This window comes from Anomalospiza imberbis, chromosome 3 (assembly GCF_031753505.1).
Source record: "Anomalospiza imberbis isolate Cuckoo-Finch-1a 21T00152 chromosome 3, ASM3175350v1, whole genome shotgun sequence".
NCBI classification, from domain to species: domain Eukaryota; kingdom Metazoa; phylum Chordata; class Aves; order Passeriformes; family Viduidae; genus Anomalospiza; species Anomalospiza imberbis.
The window spans coordinates 84,223,651-84,243,728 of NC_089683.1; the positions used below are offsets into that span (position 1 = coordinate 84,223,651).

General features: G+C 37.1%; 1 protein-coding gene and 1 long non-coding RNA gene across 2 annotated transcripts in view; both read right to left on the reverse strand.

Annotated features, from left to right (window-relative positions):
- LOC137471296 (uncharacterized) overlaps window positions 1-2,466 on the reverse strand; it is a 53,288-nt gene extending 50,822 nt beyond the window's left edge. Inside the window, exon 1 of the long non-coding RNA XR_010997514.1 lies at window positions 2,421-2,466. This is a non-coding gene — a long non-coding RNA (uncharacterized lncRNA). The remainder of the gene's footprint in view (window positions 1-2,420) is intronic.
- A 1,287-nt stretch (window positions 2,467-3,753) lies between these two features.
- Window positions 3,754-20,078, reverse strand: part of BTBD9 (BTB domain containing 9) — a 109,528-nt gene continuing 93,203 nt past the window's right edge. The window contains exons 9-10 of the mRNA XM_068185479.1: window positions 17,595-17,673; window positions 3,754-13,081 (exon numbers count right to left, since the gene is read on the reverse strand). Coding sequence (XP_068041580.1) covers window positions 12,977-13,081; window positions 17,595-17,673 — 184 coding nt within the window. The 3' untranslated portion in view covers window positions 3,754-12,976. The remainder of the gene's footprint in view (window positions 13,082-17,594; window positions 17,674-20,078) is intronic.

The window sequence follows — 20,078 nt, forward strand, 5'->3', positions numbered from 1 at the left end:
TGCAAAATGGCTATTTATCAAAAAGTAAATACCTCTGAACAGAGCTCAGACTTCGTCTCATGCATCTCCATGGCAAGGGCAATTAGGAGTAATTGTTGCTAGGATCACTTTCACATGGTTTTTAAGCAGCAATCCTGGAACATGTGACAAAGCTTACTACCTAAGGATACAACAGCCCGTATTTTCAAAGCTCACAAATTCTCTGTATCAGATTCAGGATCTCTCATTAGCAAAGCATGTGCATGAGCACAGCTGGTCTGCTGGTGGCCATTTGCATATATGAGGTGTGCAGAAATACGTGTGAGCATGCATCACCTACAAGGCAAAGAGGTTTTTGTATTAAATAAGCACAGCTGTGTCTCAAGTCTCTGCTCTTGCCCATGCATGAGCTCCAGGCAGTAGATCCAACTATTTGAGAGTACCCAAGGCACGAGGCAGTAGCTAAGTGTAGATCAGGGAGGATGCACTGGAGAGCAGTTACACCTCCATGAGGATTTTAGCTGGGAGAACAGGAGGCTCAGGGGAGACCTTATTGCTCTCTGCAACTCCCGAAAGGAGGGTGTAGTTGCAGTTGCGTGGGGATCGGCCTCTTCTCCCATGTAACCAGTGCCAGGATAAGAACACACAGCCCCAGGCTGTGCCAGGGGAGGTTCAGGTTGGACCTCAGGGAGAATTTCTCCACAGAAAGGTTGATTCAGCATTGGAATGGACAACCCAGAGAGGTGGTGGAGTCACTATCCCTGAAGATGTTTGAGAAATGACTGGAAATGGCATTTAATGCCATTATCTATTTAAGTGGGTGGTGTTCAGTCAAAGATTGGACTCAATGATCTCAGAGGTCTTTTCCAATCTGTGTCTGATTCTGAGGATGACCAAAGCCCTTGGCTATTCTATAGCTGTGATTCCCTGGCTGGGGCAGGTTCCTCCCTTACATACAGCACATCAAGGTGCCCAGCAGCAGCTCGTGTCTTCTAAAAACCACACCAAACCACACCGCAAGTGTGAGTGAAGGACTATGAATGAAACTGGGGACTGATAAGCAAGTCTCAGGTAAAAGCACACATATGACCTGGCAGATGTGAAAATGTAAAAGCTATTGCACAATGCACAAAAGAGTGGGTCATCTTCATTTCCTCCTCAATAGACACACAATGGGAACACTCAGGATGGCTTTGTAGAAGAGATAATTAACTCACAAATACATTTTAGTGCCTTGAAGAAGTCAATGAACACAAGGTTACCAGTGATCTAGTGGGTATATTTAGGTTTCCAAAAAGGAACTCAGTTGTCATAGGGTGTAGAATGTCCCCTCACAAAAAATAATGTTCAGATGATAGGAAACCAAATATACCTTTTATATCATAAAAACACCTCCTTCTTGCCAACTTGATTTTATTCCAGAGATGGTGATATTTCTGTGCTAATACCACTATCTCCCTTACACACATGCTGTGAACATTCACATCTGAAAAACATGGACGTGTTTGATCAAACAGAGCTACAGATGCGTTTCCATGAACACATTGAGAACAACGTGCCCTCTCCCCAAGCCAGAAGGGTTCCTGTGCAGTTTGTTGCCGAGGGGGAGGGGGAAGATTTGTGAATATTTCTCCCCAAGTCATGCGGTCTTCAAGGAAAAATACCTAACAATTTAAACATCAACCTTCAAGTTAATGTTTACCACCTTCAAACAACAAGGAACAGTCTTTCATAAACAGGACTAAAGGTGGCACTGCACAGACCAGGCACTTCCTAATGACTCAGCTGCAACAAGGAGTACTTTTGTGATGTGTCTACTCTTATTAAGTAGGATATGCTTTTATCTGTATACCTCAGTTCTAGATTTTGAGGCAAAACCACACACTTTTCCATCTGCAGAAGGTCATCATAGTATTAGATGAGAAAAAGGAAAAGAGAATGGCAAAGCATGGGAATACAGAGACTCAAGTAAGATTTTATATGATTATTTCTTTTTTGCCTTGAGCTATAAGGCAACCATTGCCTACTTTCCAAGATGTTTAATTTAATTAACACAGCCTACAAGGATATTTAAGCAGCAGTTAATAGATTATAAAATACAAAATAATAAGCAACAAAAATGTCCTATTTATGTTCATTTTGCTTTTTATTGTAAAGACAAAATGATTGTGATTTGATCTGTATCTGGTCTTTCCAACTCTTACTGAAATTATGTGTCATGGTGTTTTAAGCTTCAATTGCCACTGCTCAAGCAAGCGAGCCCATCACTTAGAATTAGAAACAACTTTGAAATAAATCCTCAGGCTGTAGCAGTGACAATGCTGACTGCACTCCACTACTGCTTGGAAAGGCAACTGAATTTCCACTTCACTCTGCACTCCTTTCATGAGCCCTCCTTGCTGATGATTTTACCTAAGCACAAAGATAAACTCAATCCTTACCAGAGCAAGGAGAAAGAATATTTCTTCTTAGCTTTGTTCTCATCCTACCTCTTTTCCTGCTCTCTAAGCTTTTTTTTTAATGTGTTTTTTCTTCTAGTCTAATAGCACTCACTACAAACTGCATTATCTTGAACACAATCAAAATTTTGCTGAGGGCTGCAATGTAAATTTCCCAAAGGTCTCAAGAGGCCTCTGATTTGTCAAGACAGTAAAGTCATTGACTCTCTTTTTAACTTGCACACATGGCATGGGAATGCAGATGGCTCCTGCATGAGCTTCTCACTGACTGGATTATACTGCTTTCTGGCTTGCCTTCAGCCTGTACCTTATTATGCACACATCATTTCAAAAGTAAGGCTTCCTCGCCTCTGTATTTCCACATGTGTCACCATTTAGTAACTAAGCTGAGTGGCAGCTTATGCTTCAGAATCTACACATCTGTTTCTGAAAATGAACAGGAGGATCTGACAAAAAATCTCATTTTTATTCTCAAAATCTAAAGTAACTGTCAAACATATTTACTATTGTATGACTAATCAAGGCACAAAATAAATTAGATTTAATTACATTACGGCATTGTGTGGTTTGCTGTGGTACCTCAGCTTGCTCTTACAACTTAGTACAATCTTTTTTTGAGTTTGACCTCTCCACTTTCTAGGTAACAAAGGTTATGTACTTTTATAAGAAGATAGCATGGCATACAAATGTTTAGAAGATTACATGATAGAGGAATGTAGCAGTTACAGAGAGAGACTGGAGAACCGTCACTGCTTTAGGGCATGCAGTTCTGAAAGATGGGCAAGGCTTACAAAAATTCTGTTCGATATGTGAGGCTGATAAGCCAGGAAGGTCTAATATGCATGAGTCAAACGTTCAATGCTCCCACCTTTGATGGTAGTCTGATGGGTTTATCAACTACAAACCTCTGAAAAATCAAGCCTTTTTTGGTATGTTTTCAGGAAACAGAATTTCAACTCTCACAATATTAGTCCACTTTTTTGTGAAATAAAGTGAAATACTCATTCATACACTTCATCCAGAGAGTGTAGCAGCACGTAATGGTAGCAACACCCAGCATCTGTTGGTCCAAACATTTGCAGTAGCTTAGTGGATGCCCGGTGGCCTGGAAGTCACTGTGAAAATCACCACTATTTTCTATGTTGATATTAAGACTGTGTCATTTTAAGTTAATATCTCAATGATGAGGTTATTAACTTCCTTGCTGTGATGAGAAATCAATACAGTTCTGCCCAAAGACTTCTATTCACATATGCAATGTGTGAGCAGCATCTGACAGGTTCTAACATTATGTTAACAAAACTACAACAAGCAGTGAAGCACAAAAGATCACTTTATTTTCCAAATCACACCTCTCTCATTCTTGAAAAGGTGCATTTCTAATTGTTACTATTTTAAATATACTTTATATTTTCCTGTGAAGTTAAATACTTTGAAGAAGAATCCCCAAAGAAATAAATAGCACAACAGTTTCACTTTATTATTTGCTTTGAGCATTGTCTGGTCCTGCATCCACTCTAGCACTCTGCTGCTCTTTGAAATTGTAAAATCCACAGCCAGCCTTTCTGGTTTGCCACAGCCCTCTGCTTATCAGCTGTTAATACAAACTGTAAATACAATGCCAGAGCACGCACAAAATACCTTACAGCAGTTTAATAATTCCAAAACTTTTGTTACAAATACACACATTGCTACTAAGAAAATAATTGGGATGCTTCTTTTTCCAGATGCTCATAGAAAATTCTATGTTACAAAATGCTTGTTTGATGATATCCATGTCTGCTGGTGAAAAGGAAATCCGTACTAACAAGGTTTGCCAGGTTGTTAAATGGATAACTTACAAAACCAGACAATTCCCAAAGTTATCAACTGGATCACTGCAGCACAATCTGCAACCACCATTTTACCTGAAACCTAATTAGCCCAAAGGGTTGGTAATGCATATCTGCCACAGTATAAAATGACAATAAAATGACACCAAGGTCATTGGAACACACCATGTGGGGTTTATTCTCATATGATGAGCACAGTCCAATGCAATAGCATGGATCCTGCAGCCAGGGATGGAGGCCTGATGATGCAGTTTTATGATGCTTGTCACAATGATGGAGAGGTGGAAGTCGTCCAGTGCAGGCAGCATCATGTACCTTCAAAGAGAAAGTTGAAGTGCTTCCCATACCAGAAGTTGCGCTCCTGGAAAGCTTTTCTTGAGCCTGAACAGGTGTGGCTGTGAATTCATCCCAATTACATGTCTCACTTCGGACAATGTTCCTGAAAATGCAATCAGGGTCTGGCAGGCCAGTTTTGCTACATACACATGCACTTTAAAGAACATTAGAAGACTATGATAGAGGCTAAAAACTGTAGCTGAAACTCATACCTGTTCACAACAAAGTCTGAGGTAGTTTAAAACCACTCTGTGAGAAAGAAGGAAAGGGATTGATTAAATGCACAAAAATTTCAAGATACAATTATAATTGCTACAGAGAAAGGGAAGGTAACATAGTGAAAAATGGCTTTAAATAACTGTCTGTCAAGAAAGAAGAGCCTCTAACAGAGAATGAGTGAAAAAGTTCACTAAAAGCTAAGCTTCTGTTTAGCCTGGCTCTGAACATTAACATTCACTTAAAAAAGAAAACCAAAGACAATAGTGACATTGAGCAAAGCAAAAAGGAAAGAAGATTTTACGAGAAACTGGACAAGATTAATAGACATGCTGTCCACATTGTGAAGTAATGCTGTACTTCACAAAAGGAGTCCATGTGGTCAGTGTGATCTTCAGATCCCTGGACAGCTGAAATACCTTCACACAGGGACACTGAAAAGTTATGAATTCTTTCAAGGTTCACTCTTGATGATGCAGTTTACTTAGAAAAGAACACTTAAGTACAATTAATGCTTTGGACAATGCACTACTAACAAATTGAGCATGTATCTGGTGTACCATGGTGAGAAAGAAATACTTAAAATTTATATTTAAATGTAAGTTATGTAAGTCAGCATAAAACCTGACCTACTTCCTAAGTCAACAGTAAACTTCTTACTTATTTTCCTTTTAAGGGTAACAGACTGTAAACAGGGAAGTGCAAAGCCCAAAAGGACTAGTATTTCACACATCCATAGATTGCCAAATTTGAATGTTGCTCACCAGCACTTGACAGCCTAGTGGTAGTTGCCTTTAGAGTCTGATGCGAATGAAAGGGGATGATGATATTTTATTCAGCATAGGATAAAGAGGTAAAACTAAATGATTTTTTGAAATTCCTTAATACATCACAATACGGAAGCCAATTACAGGAACATCCCAGCAACAGTGATATGATGCTATGTAGGGAGGAAAAGAAAAGAAATAACAAGCAGGCTCAGGAAAGCATGTAGGAAAAAGTAAGAACTGGAAAGATTGGGGACAAACAGAACTAGCTCAGACCACAAGAACTGTATCTTTGTGTTGCTCTTGCCATAAAAACTACTAAAGCCTCACTTCCTGTGTTCTCTTTTAGCACTCATATTCAGATGAGTAATAGATTCCTAAACAAAATTCCATTTTTAAACAAAGAAAAGGTTATAGAAACACATCTTTGCAAATAGTCACTCAACTTGCTTAACACATACGTTTCCATCACTATATATGCAGCCATGTAATTCCATACCAGTCTTTCTTTCCCCCAAACTCCTTTTTGCAACTCCAGCTCTTGCTTTAAGAGAGATTTCTAATCTAATCATCCAAGCCTCATGAGCTCTTTATTACTGCATAAAAACATTCATTTAAGTATTTACCTCTCAAAATGAGTAAATTTCTGAAACAGATCCAGATCACACAACACCGACACCCTTGTTATTAAAAATGGCAAAAACAAACTCAGAGAATAACCCAAACAGGATCCTGGCCTGCAGAAGCAGAAGAAACCTGTCCCTGTTCTCCAGCAATGAACCTGCTATGATTGTTTCAAAAGCCATTTCTCAGCCTGACAAATCTCTATGAGAAATTCCTGAGAAGAACCTTACCATCTCTGAGCAACTGAAGATAACTCAAAAATCCAGAGACATCTATAGAAGATGCCCAAAAGCCAATTCTGTGGCTTGACCATATTTCAAAAGCACAAGCTAAAAGTTTTGAGTAAAGACAAATATTTCTTAACATTTGTGGTTAAACACACTTACTGGATTCCAGGTATCAATCACAGATCTTGCCACCTAGCAACTATAGCTCAGGAGTACAGAGACAACAAAAAGGTGATGTAGACCACAAATTACATGAATGAAGGAAAGGCTGAACTGGGATTGCTCAGCCTGGAAAAGAGAAGGCTTTGGGATGACCTGACTGCGTCTGTCCAGTACTTAAAGGAGCCCACAAGAGAGATGGACATGGATGTTTTACAAGGGCATGTAGAGGCAGGACGAGGGGGAATGGCTTCAAACTGACAGAGAGCAGGTTTAGATTAGGTATTATGAAGAAAATTTTTACTGTGAGGGTGGTGAAGCAATGGAACAGGCTGCCTAGAGAAGTTGTGGATGACCATCCCTGGAAGTGCGCAAGACCAGCTTGGATGGGTCTCTGAGCAAGCTGGTCTAGTGAAATGTGTCCCTGTCATGGAAGGGAGGTGTGAACTCAATGATCTTTGAGATCCCTTCCAACCCAATAATTCTGTGATTCCCTGATTCCTCTACAGAAAGACACTGTGATAACTACTGTTCACTTGGACTACAGGACACATAGTTTAGACACCCTCATCTGAGCAGTAATACTGTCCAACTCACTTGGTATTTCAGGACTTGGCTAGTATTTTTTGGGCACACAGAATTTGGTGCAAAAGACCATATTAGATTCATCTTGTAAATTCTTCAGACTCCTTAATATAATTGACTGAAGTTGTTGATGTGTATTTGCTGATTTTCAGGAGTCAGAGAATTAGTTCTGAAAATGATGAGAAACTTGTTTTAACTGAGCAGCTGCACAAAGAGAATAGATGTGCCAAGATATTAAGTACAAAAAGGATGAATAAAAGTTCATTTTACCAATAGTGCAGCTTTCCTCCTCTGTGATAGGCCAGGGCCTAAAGCATTAAGAGGCACTGGAGAGGCATGTTTACACCTGTGCAGGATAATGCCACCACTCATTCAAATATTTAGTAATCTCAACTTCAATTCCATTACGTTCATGCAAGGACTCAATTATAATTTCTTCAGAACACTGAGTTGTATTATTGTATTAGGCTGCAAGGAACAGTATGAGAAGTACTTTTCTAATGACTGGCTGTGTGAAAATGAATAATGTAATGGGTGAAGAGAGCTCATTCTTCCCTTCCACCATTTGGATATGCCATAGTAATTAAACACATACAGTATGATAAGACAGGTATGTGGCTGCACAGGCAGTCAGTACATGGGCATATGACAGATACTTGTAGTTTCCTACAGCTGCACTTTTTAATTTGGGCTTTCTTTATCTAAAGAAAGTTGCAGAGTGATTTTAAAACTTTTCATGTAAGCATTCAAACACAGACCCAGATTCCACTGTGGAATGTGAGTGGGACTTTGTCACTACCTCAGCCAAAGCCTTGCAAAGAAAGCTTGGCAAGGGCCAAAAAGACTGAAGAGTTTTTTTCAGCAGGTAACAGAAGTCCTGTGAGGGTTTACTCTGTAAATACTGCAAGCCACAGCAGACAAGGTAGCTAGGAGGAATATCTGTGTTTTTCAGACAGCACCCATCTTTGAGATGAGCATTTAACTTGCCTTTTATTATACATAGCTCACTACAGCCAAATCGCCAATATTTAACAACTGGACAAAAAGTTTGGACTTGTTCACCTGTACCTTTTTTAGACATTTACACTTTTAAAGCAGCCAGCATCCTGCCATACCACAACAGCAGCATTTCACACCTGGCCTGCATAGATTTTTTTTTTCCATTTTGGAGCTTTAGAACATATTCTAAATGCAAGCTAAATAATTAGCTACGACCTCAGTTTAAGGCACATATACACACACACATACATACAAATATATATGTGTGTGTATGTAGGAGTATTTAAGCAGTCCTAAAACTTGACCCAGGACCTTTACTTCTGTATACTGAACAAAGCTTTGTGAAGCTTCCACATATATATATGAGTTAACTAGTACAACTGACAACAACTATCAGTTCAGAGAAAACTAATTAAATAGAACCATTAACTGAGAGATGGGGATGGAAACCAGGCCTCAAGCATCCTCTGGAATCTACAATCCTTTTTGAAGCATGGTTTAGTCCTCTGGCAACTGGTATGATGAAGCACAAGCCTAAACGTTTACTCTTGGATACATTAAGTCTTACTGGCTCTATCATTTGCTTACTACTCTAGTCACAACAACAAAATTACCAACGTATATTCGCTTGTTTATTTGACAGTAGACTAACACCTGTCAAAATATAAGCCAATTAATATCTTCATAGAGAAATACAATCTATAGCTTGTGAAATCAAAGTTCTAACCCCTTATTAAGTGTGTCTGAGTGGGTGTCACTATATAACCAGAACTACGATGACACAACAATCAGACAAGAAAGGCAATAACTCTGTCATCTAATTTTTTGTACTGAAAATTTAATTAGACTGAAACAATTACAGACTTATTTTGCTTTCTTTTATGGAAACCAACTCTCATCAAGTCAGGTACTCAACTGAAAATTCTCTAATGCTGTCATTAGTAAAGACAAAGATGCATTAAACTGAAATTTCAGCAATGCTGAGAAGCACTGAGTTATTACATGATTTGTCATAATGAAAACTGATTTTCATGGAGAAAAGAAGAAATGGAGCTCTGAAGGAAGAAAACTGCAATGAAGAAGAGTTCTTATTCTAACAAAATTAGTGATTTCTCCTCCATATTGTCTTTTACATTAGACTTGCTTTAACTTCTCTCTTTGTAATTCCATTTAACAGTCATTTGAACTTGTTTAAAAGCTAATTGGAAATGGCTTGAAAAGCATCTTGAAAAATTGTAAGCTGCACAATGTTTGATCACTTCAAAAATTAATTTCCTCAGATAATAATTTTCCCCTACATTATGTGAATAAAAACCCCTTTTATTTTCATTTACAAAAAGTTAACTAAATAATAAGATTTTAGAAAGGCCTTTGCTGAGCTCCACGTAAGTTAAGTCTAAGCCTGAATTCAACCTATGGAAGTAAAATTGAGAAAAGAAGGCCTGGGGAATTTAAAGATATTGAAGTACTAAAGAGAATCAATGGCTCAATATTGTCAGTATAGTTACTTGTATTATGCAGAACTCTAACAGCAGGTCTATTTTATAGTTTCTGATAAGAAAGCAATGAGTACCTGGTCTGTTATGCTCTAACCTTGTTCTAAATAGAATAAGATTGATTACACAGTTCTGAATAATTACAGCATTTCATCATTCTGATAAACCCTGATACTACACCATAACATACTTTTCACTGAAAGGAAAAGCAAAGATAAAAAAGGAAAAAAAACCTTCAGAGGAATATACAGGAAGTACATCTGAACTTGGGAGTCAATAAATACAGACAATGATTAGAAAGAATGAGAACATTCACAAAACCACAAATCAGTTCTGTGTTGTATCCTCCTTTGTTAGTACTAATACATTGCTAACACAATGTTTAAGACAAGAGATGTCTTCTAGGCAATACCAGTATTAGGGGTGTTTGTTGGTGGGCAGTATTAGAAGACCCAGTGGAGTTCAGCTCTCTGTAAACATTATATCTTTAAATAAAGAGGGTAAAGGTTGAAAGTGTGAAGGGCTTGTGGCAGGGCTTGCCTTAAAAGCCTGGGAGCGCACTGGTCTCACCTTGATGCCAGGTTCTCAGAGCAACTCTAAATAAAATAAAGACTCTGAGAAAGGCCATTTTGACTGAGAAGAATTCTAATACTAAAAATTGCTATTCACCTGCATGAAGGGATAATACAAAGTTGGTTTTTCTTTTTATTGATTTATGGGGGTGGGAAACTGAAGGGTCTGTAGGACCTCAAGAGTTTTTGCATTGGGGATTTCAGATATGTTCATGCAGATTCTTGGCAGAGAGTTAATGTCATAGGAAATAAAGAGACATTTCTTTTCCACAATTAATTACAGGAGAAGATCAAACAGATGTTCCGTAGGTTATAGCCTACAAGACTTATTTGTATCATAAAAATTAACTGTGCACATCAAAGATTACAAATGGAAAAATTCCATTCTTTCTCTGAGAGCCTAGGCTCGGAACAGATGGCACAACCTTTTCTGATTTTAGTTTTTTTAACATTCTCTACCATGGTGGCTACTAAATACTAACAGCTAGGAAGTTATGCCCTTTGCTTATCCACAGTTTTGAGAAAAGCAGACTGGTTTGATGGAACTGCAAAGAAATACCACCACTGCTATGCAAGGACTTATCTACCAAAAGCAAGATATGCTCCAGGCATCTCAGTACTTCCAGCATGGATTGCAACTGAAAAGGTTTTCTGCTTTTAAAGGAAAAAAAAAATTCAACTTTTTGGACTTATACATAAACATGAGAGTGGTGTCCTCAGTAGCTGGTCTCAATTCTTCCATGCTCCAAAGGCTGTTAAGCCATAAGGTAATCAGCCCTGCAGATTGGGAGGTGGCTGGCACATGCAGTATCCTGCCTCAGAACCCCACACCTGCATGCTGTGCCTCAGAACCCCACACTGTCCAAGGCAGCTGCGGCACATGAATTAGAAGCTTTATACAGCACAGTGAGCATCCATCTTCACCAACAGACATTCACAAGTCAGAATACAGCAATGGGAAGGCAGGGAACTGTATGCAAATGTCAGAACTAAACTGTAATTTGGCAATGAAAAATACTATAATGTTATTGATATAGCCTAATCAATTTTATTTGAAAGAAAAGGGATGCTTTTCTTATTTGAAATATCCTCTGATTCACTGCTACCACTGATTATGTTTCTTCTTCAGTTTAGCACAACTAGTATCCAACAGGGAAATTATTTCAAATTAAGCAGTGCGATAAATTAAGATACAATTTGCTATGTTGATATAACGCATTTTATCACTATGGTTATGTAATTGAAAAACTGTATTTATCCTGCACTAGCTTTGTTTCTTCTGACAAGGTTATTTATCATCACAGGAAATTCCAAGTTCATAAAACTGGTTAGCTGACATTTCCAATATAATATACTTTGTGAGGAGGAGCAAGCATCCTAATCAATTTTGCCAATTACACCAGTGTTTGTCTTAATACAAAATCTCTTTATCCCTGAAAGACTGGCATGGAGTTCTTCCTAAAAGTCATGCAGATCTGGAGAGTAAGAGACTACATCATCATCATCAGTCTAAAAACAGAATAAGCAAAGTAGCAGGCAATGTAATCCAGACAGATATGAATGAATAACGAATTCTGTGACTGTACAGTAAGAACCAGATCTTTTACAATATAGTGGAAAAGCGTAACATTTTATGAAGATCATGAGAAATGTTAATGCATACAAAGCCTTTGAATTTTTAGCTGCACACTGTAAAACAACTCTTCTTGGAAAAATGTAAATTATCTGCAAATTCGTCTTTTGGTATTTGAACAACCGCTTGTCAGTGACCAGATGGAGTTCCACTTTTCTAAACCAAACATTTTTGATGTACTGTTGCAAGTTGTCTTAGGCAGGCAAAATTTAAATAATCATCTTCAGGAATGAAAAAATACAAATTTCTTCAAGATGGATGTTTGCTTTAGAAACTTCCTTTTGAATGTAGGAAATGACAATTTTGTACTTTGAAAAGTCAACTAAGGTCAAGATTAATATAGATACATTAATTAGTTTGTTGATAACATGAATGCTTTTCTTGTCATCCCACTGATGAATGAGAGAATTTGCATCTCAGCAGGTAAACATGTCTGATACTTCCTTAATCTACTGTACAGCATTTGCTATAGTTAAAAATAAGAAACTAAGTGGAATACAGAATCAAAATTATTTAGAAAACAGATTACTAGTTACAAAGGAATATGGATGAAGAATCACTTTAAAAATAAAATATATTTGGGACTGATGTGTTCCATCAACATTTTTTTTGCTAATAAAAGCCTTCAGGGAACAAATACTTATTTCATATGCTTTCCATTCTGCTTGAGTAATTTTATACTTCCACTGTAGCTCTGTCTTTTGTTCCCTTCTGTTTTTCTTGCCTTGGTTAGATTAGAGACGTAGGGTGTTAACAGGGTACTTGACGAAGATTGAAGACCTATTTTCTCCCCCCTTGCAGACCAGCCTGATTTGAACATATCGAGGAGAGTGGAACAGTCTCTTCATGTCCTTGGGAGAAAGCCTTTTCCATTTCAATACTTCCAGCTTTCAGACATGGTCCCCTTCATTCATAAAGAAAGAAAAGGTGCCAGCACAAGAAGGTTCTGAATAATTTCATAGAATGTCAGTAGGGCTGCAAAAGTTCCCTTTCAACCTCCTTTATGGTTGATGAACATGAGTATGTGTGGTGGATCCAGCAGGGGAATGCAGGGAAGCAGGTGCTTGCAGCTCCAACAGGGCAAGAAACAAGCTACTGTCCACCAGTCCCCACCTCTGTTGTTGCTATTTCCTTACTACTCTCATCTTTGTGGGTACTGTTTTGTGCTGGGCACTCAAAATGCACACAGTGAAACACCTGGAGAGAAAAAAAAATGAAGATAAAGCAAAACAATTTAATGCTGGCAAAAGCATAATCAAAGTAAGATGAAGTCTACATGGAAGTCTACAGGCCAGATCAGTGACAAAGTCAAAATAAAGTGTTTAACTATGAGGTCAAAAACATTTACTCATGGGCAATAAACATTAGGCAGGGACAACACTGGAGCAAGAGAAGGCCTTCAGATTATACCAACCTTTACATATGGCACTAAAAATCAGACAGATGGTTCCAAAGCAGAGAGGGATATTTGTAAATATTTTTTTTTCTTTGCCAACTAGCAGAAATACCTACTACATGCTATTGGATAATAACAACAATTACATTAGTAGTCGTAAACACATTTTATGATCTAATCACTTCCTCGAGGGACTGAATGTTCATGCACACTAGAAATGAAATTTAAATCATTACCAACATGATTCTATTTCAAGATTGCCCTCTGATGTAATAACAATGGCAGCTCTACAGACATGTCCTGGAATATGCAGAAAGGCATCCAGTGTGTCCAAGGTGGCTGCTGCTTCATCAGATGAAATATTCCATTTGAAATAGTGATCAATTTCTGATGATTCAAACAATACCTGGGACCAGTGTACAGGTGACTGTATCATAGAGTAAGAGGACCATGTGTTTAAGCATTTTTCCAATTTACTTTCTACTTTACTTACTCCTACTTGTTCTTGAAGAGCCTGGGAGGAGAAGGGGGAGGAACTCTTTAAAATTGTTACAAAACCTCTTTCCATGTGATATTGTATTGCTATGAATTGCACAACTTTGACGCATACTAAACAAAAATATTTTTTTACACTGCTTTAAATTTGCTATTTTCCCATGCATTATAGTTTAAAAGCTAAAGGTTGATGAATATTAAATTCTGAATTTTAAACTTATTGTCCTTATTGTCTTAATTTTGTATACTTTTATGACATCTTCTATTATTCTTCTCTTTAAAGCTCTTCTCACAAAGGTAATCTCTTATAATCTTAACTGCCCTTTCCCAGACCCTTTCAAATTAATGTGGGCCCCAGGTCTTTTCTAAGGATGTTGCTAGCTAATTTGAATTCTGACAGCATACATAAAATGAATTAAAAAATTTTCGGTCACTGCTTGTTTTTTTTTTTAATCCCCATAATATTTTCTTGTGCTCCTCAGTGTAAGTTTTTTATGCAGATACATTGCAATACGTGCTTATATTTCTACATATACTCTCATGCTCACATAAAGATGTATTGCTATGCCTTTATATATACATATATGAACAGATTACAAATCTGCACCAGCACCCACACATAGACACATGTGCACAAAATGGTTTTCCTCTGTATTTCTTCTGTTTTTTTCCTAAAGCTGAACTAATTCCTATACTGGCATGCATTCTCTCCATCTGTTACAGTTCTTGAGAAGCCAATTTTTGTATTTATCTACACTTCTAGAGAAGTCCCTTTTGTACTCATCCCATTCCTGTGTTTTTAAAGTAACAGCTATTGTAATTTTTCCAGCTGCACTTTTCAGGATAAGGCCTTGCAGAAAAGAACATTCTCTCATCTGTGTAGCTCTGTAAGATGCTGCTTTCCTTGAAAGGAAGCACAGAATGTAATGGAGGTCTCTAAGCCAGAAGATTCCATATTTCTACTGTATCCCACAATATTAGCATGTCTCATTTAAGATCTCACTTCACACAGTGATACAGTTTTTTTAAACATAGTGTGGATAGCCCTGAAATTTAGCTAATACTAGTCTAGAAAGTCAGAAGTACACAATTCTTAAATTGCAACTTTCATTTTTAATGATTCTTTCGTATTAAATTCTTAATGGTCAAAACATGTGGCACATTGACAAGTCTGTGAATTTGGAACATTATTCTCAGTTACTCTGCCACCTCAGCATATAAAGAATACAGTGTGTGGGAGAAGCCTAAGCCTGAGAAGTGCAGTCGAGCCCAGCTGCTTCATCCGGTATCAGAATTAAGCATTTCAGAACAGTATCACTAAAGCAAACAATCATGCATGTGCTTCTCTTAAAAGAAAAAAATGATAGCTCAGATCATCCTTTGACTCACATAATGTTCTACTTCTCATGGATATTTTAAGAGAGGTCGGACACGCAAAGCAGGAAGGCTGAGTACAAATACAATGGCGCAGTAATTTATAAGATAAAGCTCTCACATCAGCAGCTAGGTGTCCTTTCCAGGTCAGTGATACTGGAGAGGAATAACAAGGGAAAACTTACATAAAGTATCAGGTGACCTATCTGACAAATAAATGATGACAAGGAAAAATAATTATTTTCTCTACCAAAGTAAAAAGTGTGTAAGCTCAAGAAAGCAGAAACTTACATTTCTATCATGTTCTAATATACCAAAAGCTATTCAAACTGCAGGTCAAAAAATTTGTGAACATGTCTTTCAAAACTTGGAAAACATGGTGAGGAAAAGATGAGTTTAAAAGATTAAAGAATTCACAAAATGGAGAAATTTTATGGGATTTCTTCTAAATTCAAAAAATCAATTCTTCCCTTTAGGATGTACAGATTGTGCTTCAAAGTTCAAAGGTATGTGTAGGTAGAACAAGTAAGGAGTATTTTGTACCTATTATAGTAACACTCCTTGGTAAGAATGTGCTGCTGAATATGTTGTATATTTTATTTTAAATGAAAATGGTTTGGCATACTGTACAATCAGCTGTGGGCAAGTAATTCTGGATGCTGCTTGTACTCTTACTGAAGAGACTACTGAGACTATAGAACAAACCAAAACTTTGGTTACATAGTTCCTATTTAATTTGTAAATATGAAAAATATCTTGCTGCTTTCTTTGGAAAACTAAAATCTATGAGAAAACATTGCAGACCCTCTCTTTAATATATAGATATATATATATATATATTTAAAAGTAATATAGTAATATGTGCATACTGACAATGTTCCTTCTCTATAGGCATTAAAAGAAATAATTTAAAAAATAAAAACCAAATTAGTGTTGGATGCAGATTTTACAGACAAAAGAGGAAAAGACAAAGGAGAACAGCATGTTTTTACAATTCAATTGAGACATTACATGAATGGCTGTAGCCTTTATCCATATTCATCTTCACTACAGTTATGTAGTGCTCTATATAAGTAATTATACAGGATATTAAATTCCTTGGAAATAGTAACCAATTTGAAATTAGAGTTAGGCTAAAAGGCCATTGCTATTCAGGGCTTAAAGCTACCTTCAAGAATTCAAAGTTGAAAGCAATGTTTCTTGCATTGCTAAGTTTATGCAATGCACCTCGTTCTATTTTAACAAAGAGTTGGGAATTTACAAACACTGGCATGAGAGGAAACAAGACTGTCAATAAGGATCAGTAATGGAAAAAGCCTTCTTCACTCATATACTACCCCATAGGCAGCTTCTGACACTAATTCTAAGGACTCATTGAGGCTGAACTGTACGTGGTGGAAGACACTGTTGAGAAATACAAGTTTAAAATTTGCATTCCCAGTTTTGTTGGTTGGTCAATTACTTTCCAGCTGTTGGCTGAGATGTTGGTATCTGGTGCTTGTTTGCAGGGGTTGTGCTACAACTGGGAACAGACAATGCCATTGGACGATGTTCCCAGTGCTTAGGAACCAGCAGCCCCAAATGCTAAATACAATCAGAAAACCTCACCTCTGGAGCTGACAAATTCTAATTAATCCAAAGGTAGTAGTGCTACCCCAAGCTTAGTGTAAAGCATCAAAGTACCATGTTTGGTGATGAGCTACACATGTGGGATACAGACAGGCAGGTCTATACACACAAACAGTGGCTTTTGGTGCCTCTTATAATGTTATATGAAGTCCTAATGTTAATGTCATAAAAAGTTCTAATCTCACAAAGACGTACATATACTTTTAAATTCACATATTGTAAATTGTTTCACTGAAGTCAAGAGTAAAATCTGAACTTCATCTGAGACAATACACAATGACTACAAAAGAGAGAAGCACAAGTAAACAAGGAAGGGATGATATTGCACTGGATAGGCAGGAATAATTTTTTTTTTCTGTATAGAATGAAAAAAAATCTCCTGGTTTGGCCACTATTAGTCAACTGATTTACCATGCATGAAAATTAATTTTAAGTGAATCTTATGCAAGTAAGATTTTCTTATGAATAATGAGATTTTTCTTATGTTTTGTTAATTCAAAAGATAATATATGGGTGATAAAACCCAAGTATATCAGAGACCATAAACCTTTCTCTAGTGCACTAAACTGGTATTTTAATAGTTCATCTAAATAACGATTACTTTAAAACCAAACCCAATAGGAGTGTTTGATGGCAGTGTAGAAAGGTCAAAACAAGGAACACATAATAACACTGTTCAAGTGTTTTGCTAGATTGCCAGAGCAAAAAGATGAAGTATGTACATTTGAGAAGGCTATATCAATTTCACTGCAAAATATGAAAAATTGTGTTGTAGTATATTCTTGAAGAATACAGGGGTTTTTAGAAGTTCCTTACCTCATTAGCTGTGTTGCGAGTTCCAACTATTCTGATAAAAGATGCAGGCTGTTTATCAAAAGTGATTGCTTGCCAGGATCTAGAAAGAAAATTCAGAAGGACATACAAATATTGAACACAATCACAAAAGCCTCCAGTAAAACACAATGCATTCAAGTGACAGTATGTACTATCATGACTTAACAGGGCAAATGGAGAACTTAACTGGGCAAATGGACAAACACTTTTCATTGCCTGAATTTCCAGCACTACTTCCTCATTTTTAAGTGTCTTGACTTTGCTTATGCAATTTCATACATACCTTATACCACTATAATTTGTATGCAGGGACATATAGTCATACTCTTGAAGCTGAAAGTTAAGAAAATATTCAAAGAAAAAAGGCCTGGATCAAAGCAAAAAATCCTTGACTAATATTGACTGTATTAGATTAAAAAAAAGGTCAGATAAATAAAAGTGTATCCTACTATTAACTTCTCACAAGGAATTACCAGAGTTTGGTTAAAGAATATTACAACTGTAGGAGAAAAAAAATCCCCAAACCAAACCATGTAAAACCTCCAACTTTTCACACTCTAAGTGGAGCAGTAGAGCAAGAGGAGCCAAGCTTTCTTTGTGTGGACCAAGGTCCTTCCAGGAAGTTACAAATGTCAAAAAGCACTATTTGCAGTTCAGGTTGTGAGGACTTCCCCATCCTGACATAGCGGCAGTGAGGAGAACAGGCCACTCATCCAGAGCTGGTATATAATTTTCAGGCTAGACTGAGAGCACTACAGATACATTGGGACCACTATAATCTTTGTTCCCCACTCATACTCATCTCATCTGAGTCAGGTGCAACACCTCAAGTAGCCAAATGCACAGTAGGAAAAGGACACCATAACTTTGTGCTCACAGTACAACAGAACAAATAAAAAGAATACCAGGAACTAGAAGTTTCAGTCGGGCACCTAACTAAACAGTTTTCCACTAGTTTCAGCACATTAAAATTTTCATTATTTTATATTAATAAAACATGAAAAAAAATTCCAGAATTTAACTTCTCAGCCAAACCAGACTCTATCACAGAAGGCTTCAGAAATAAAATTAAGTTAGGTCTAACTTGATTAATTTACTATGGAAAAAAGCTGGATAGTTTTGCAGAATGGGTTGTGAATACCTTCAGAAGTGTTCATGTAAGAAAAAGGGGACCAAAGCAATACTGGAATAGAACACTACTCCCTACCAGCAGACTACCCCAAAGCCTGGCAGTATGAACAGCTTCATTGCTGACTACTTGTCCGACAGTTGATTTTTCTCTTGTTGGGAAAACTCCTTTTGTCACAAACATAGAATTTCTCAGCTTAATTTAGTTGGCTATTTTATCACTGATGTCTCGTTATATTTGCTTAAAGAATATTACAAATCAAATCAAGTCCTAATTTCAAGTAGTTTACTGGTGTTACTCCATGAAGTAATGGGTGTAATTAGAGTCATTCATGGTAACAGAAAGGTGTGGTTTGTGGCAGGCCTCAGAGGTAGGCAGTTATCTACCTAATGGTTTAGTTTATTTATATCCCTTATGTGGCTATACCTCTATTTTAAAGCTCAGGCTGTTTCTTCATGCTCTAAGTAAAATATAAAATGAGAATAGACTATTTTGTTGAATGTTTCAAGACCTGAAAGGTTGTTATGATTTAAACACTTCCCCTCTAAACAGAATTATTCTTCTTGACATCCCTTCTAACAGTACTCCAGTACAGTCAGTCAATCTCCATGGGCAAACAGAACCTGTTATCTTGAACTACAATGTCCCAAAGATGAGAGGCTGGGACAAAGAGATGATCACAGCACTACTTCTCATAACAAAGCATTGCCACAGTTTGCATTAAGCATATGCTTTGACATTTACACACAAAAACTTTATGCAAGGAGAAAGATGATGTATGTAAAAACCAGTTTACTTTCTAGTGATCTGGAAAACGTTTTAAAGCTGTACTACATAAAAGAGTTTAAAATCCTAAAGAAGCTATTAAGAAGAGCCTGTGCCTCCCTAGACCCTAATGTAGAGTTTGTGCTCTGTAGTAAGAAAATATATTAATTAGCGATCACAAAATAGAATAGAAGTGGTCTGTATTTATTTCTATTTCTGAGCACTGGTCAGATACACACTGCAAGAGCTCAGTGCAGAATTTCCAAGCATGGCAATAAATACTATTGTCTGTACTATGATGTGATACCAGGGAAGCTGATGCATCTATTTGGTAATACATCTGAAGAGCGTAACAGATAGCAAGAGAGATTGAGAAAAAGATCTCTGAAGATTGTTTTGATGACATACTTCCAGATCAACTCCTCCAGGAAGTTCCTATGATTGTTCACTTCCCACTGCATTGCAAGTCCTTACTTTCTGCTACAATGGTATTATTAGGATTAGATTATAATTGCTCCTTTAATAATATTAAAATATAGTGGAAAAGAATAAAAAAAATTGTTGAGGCAGTG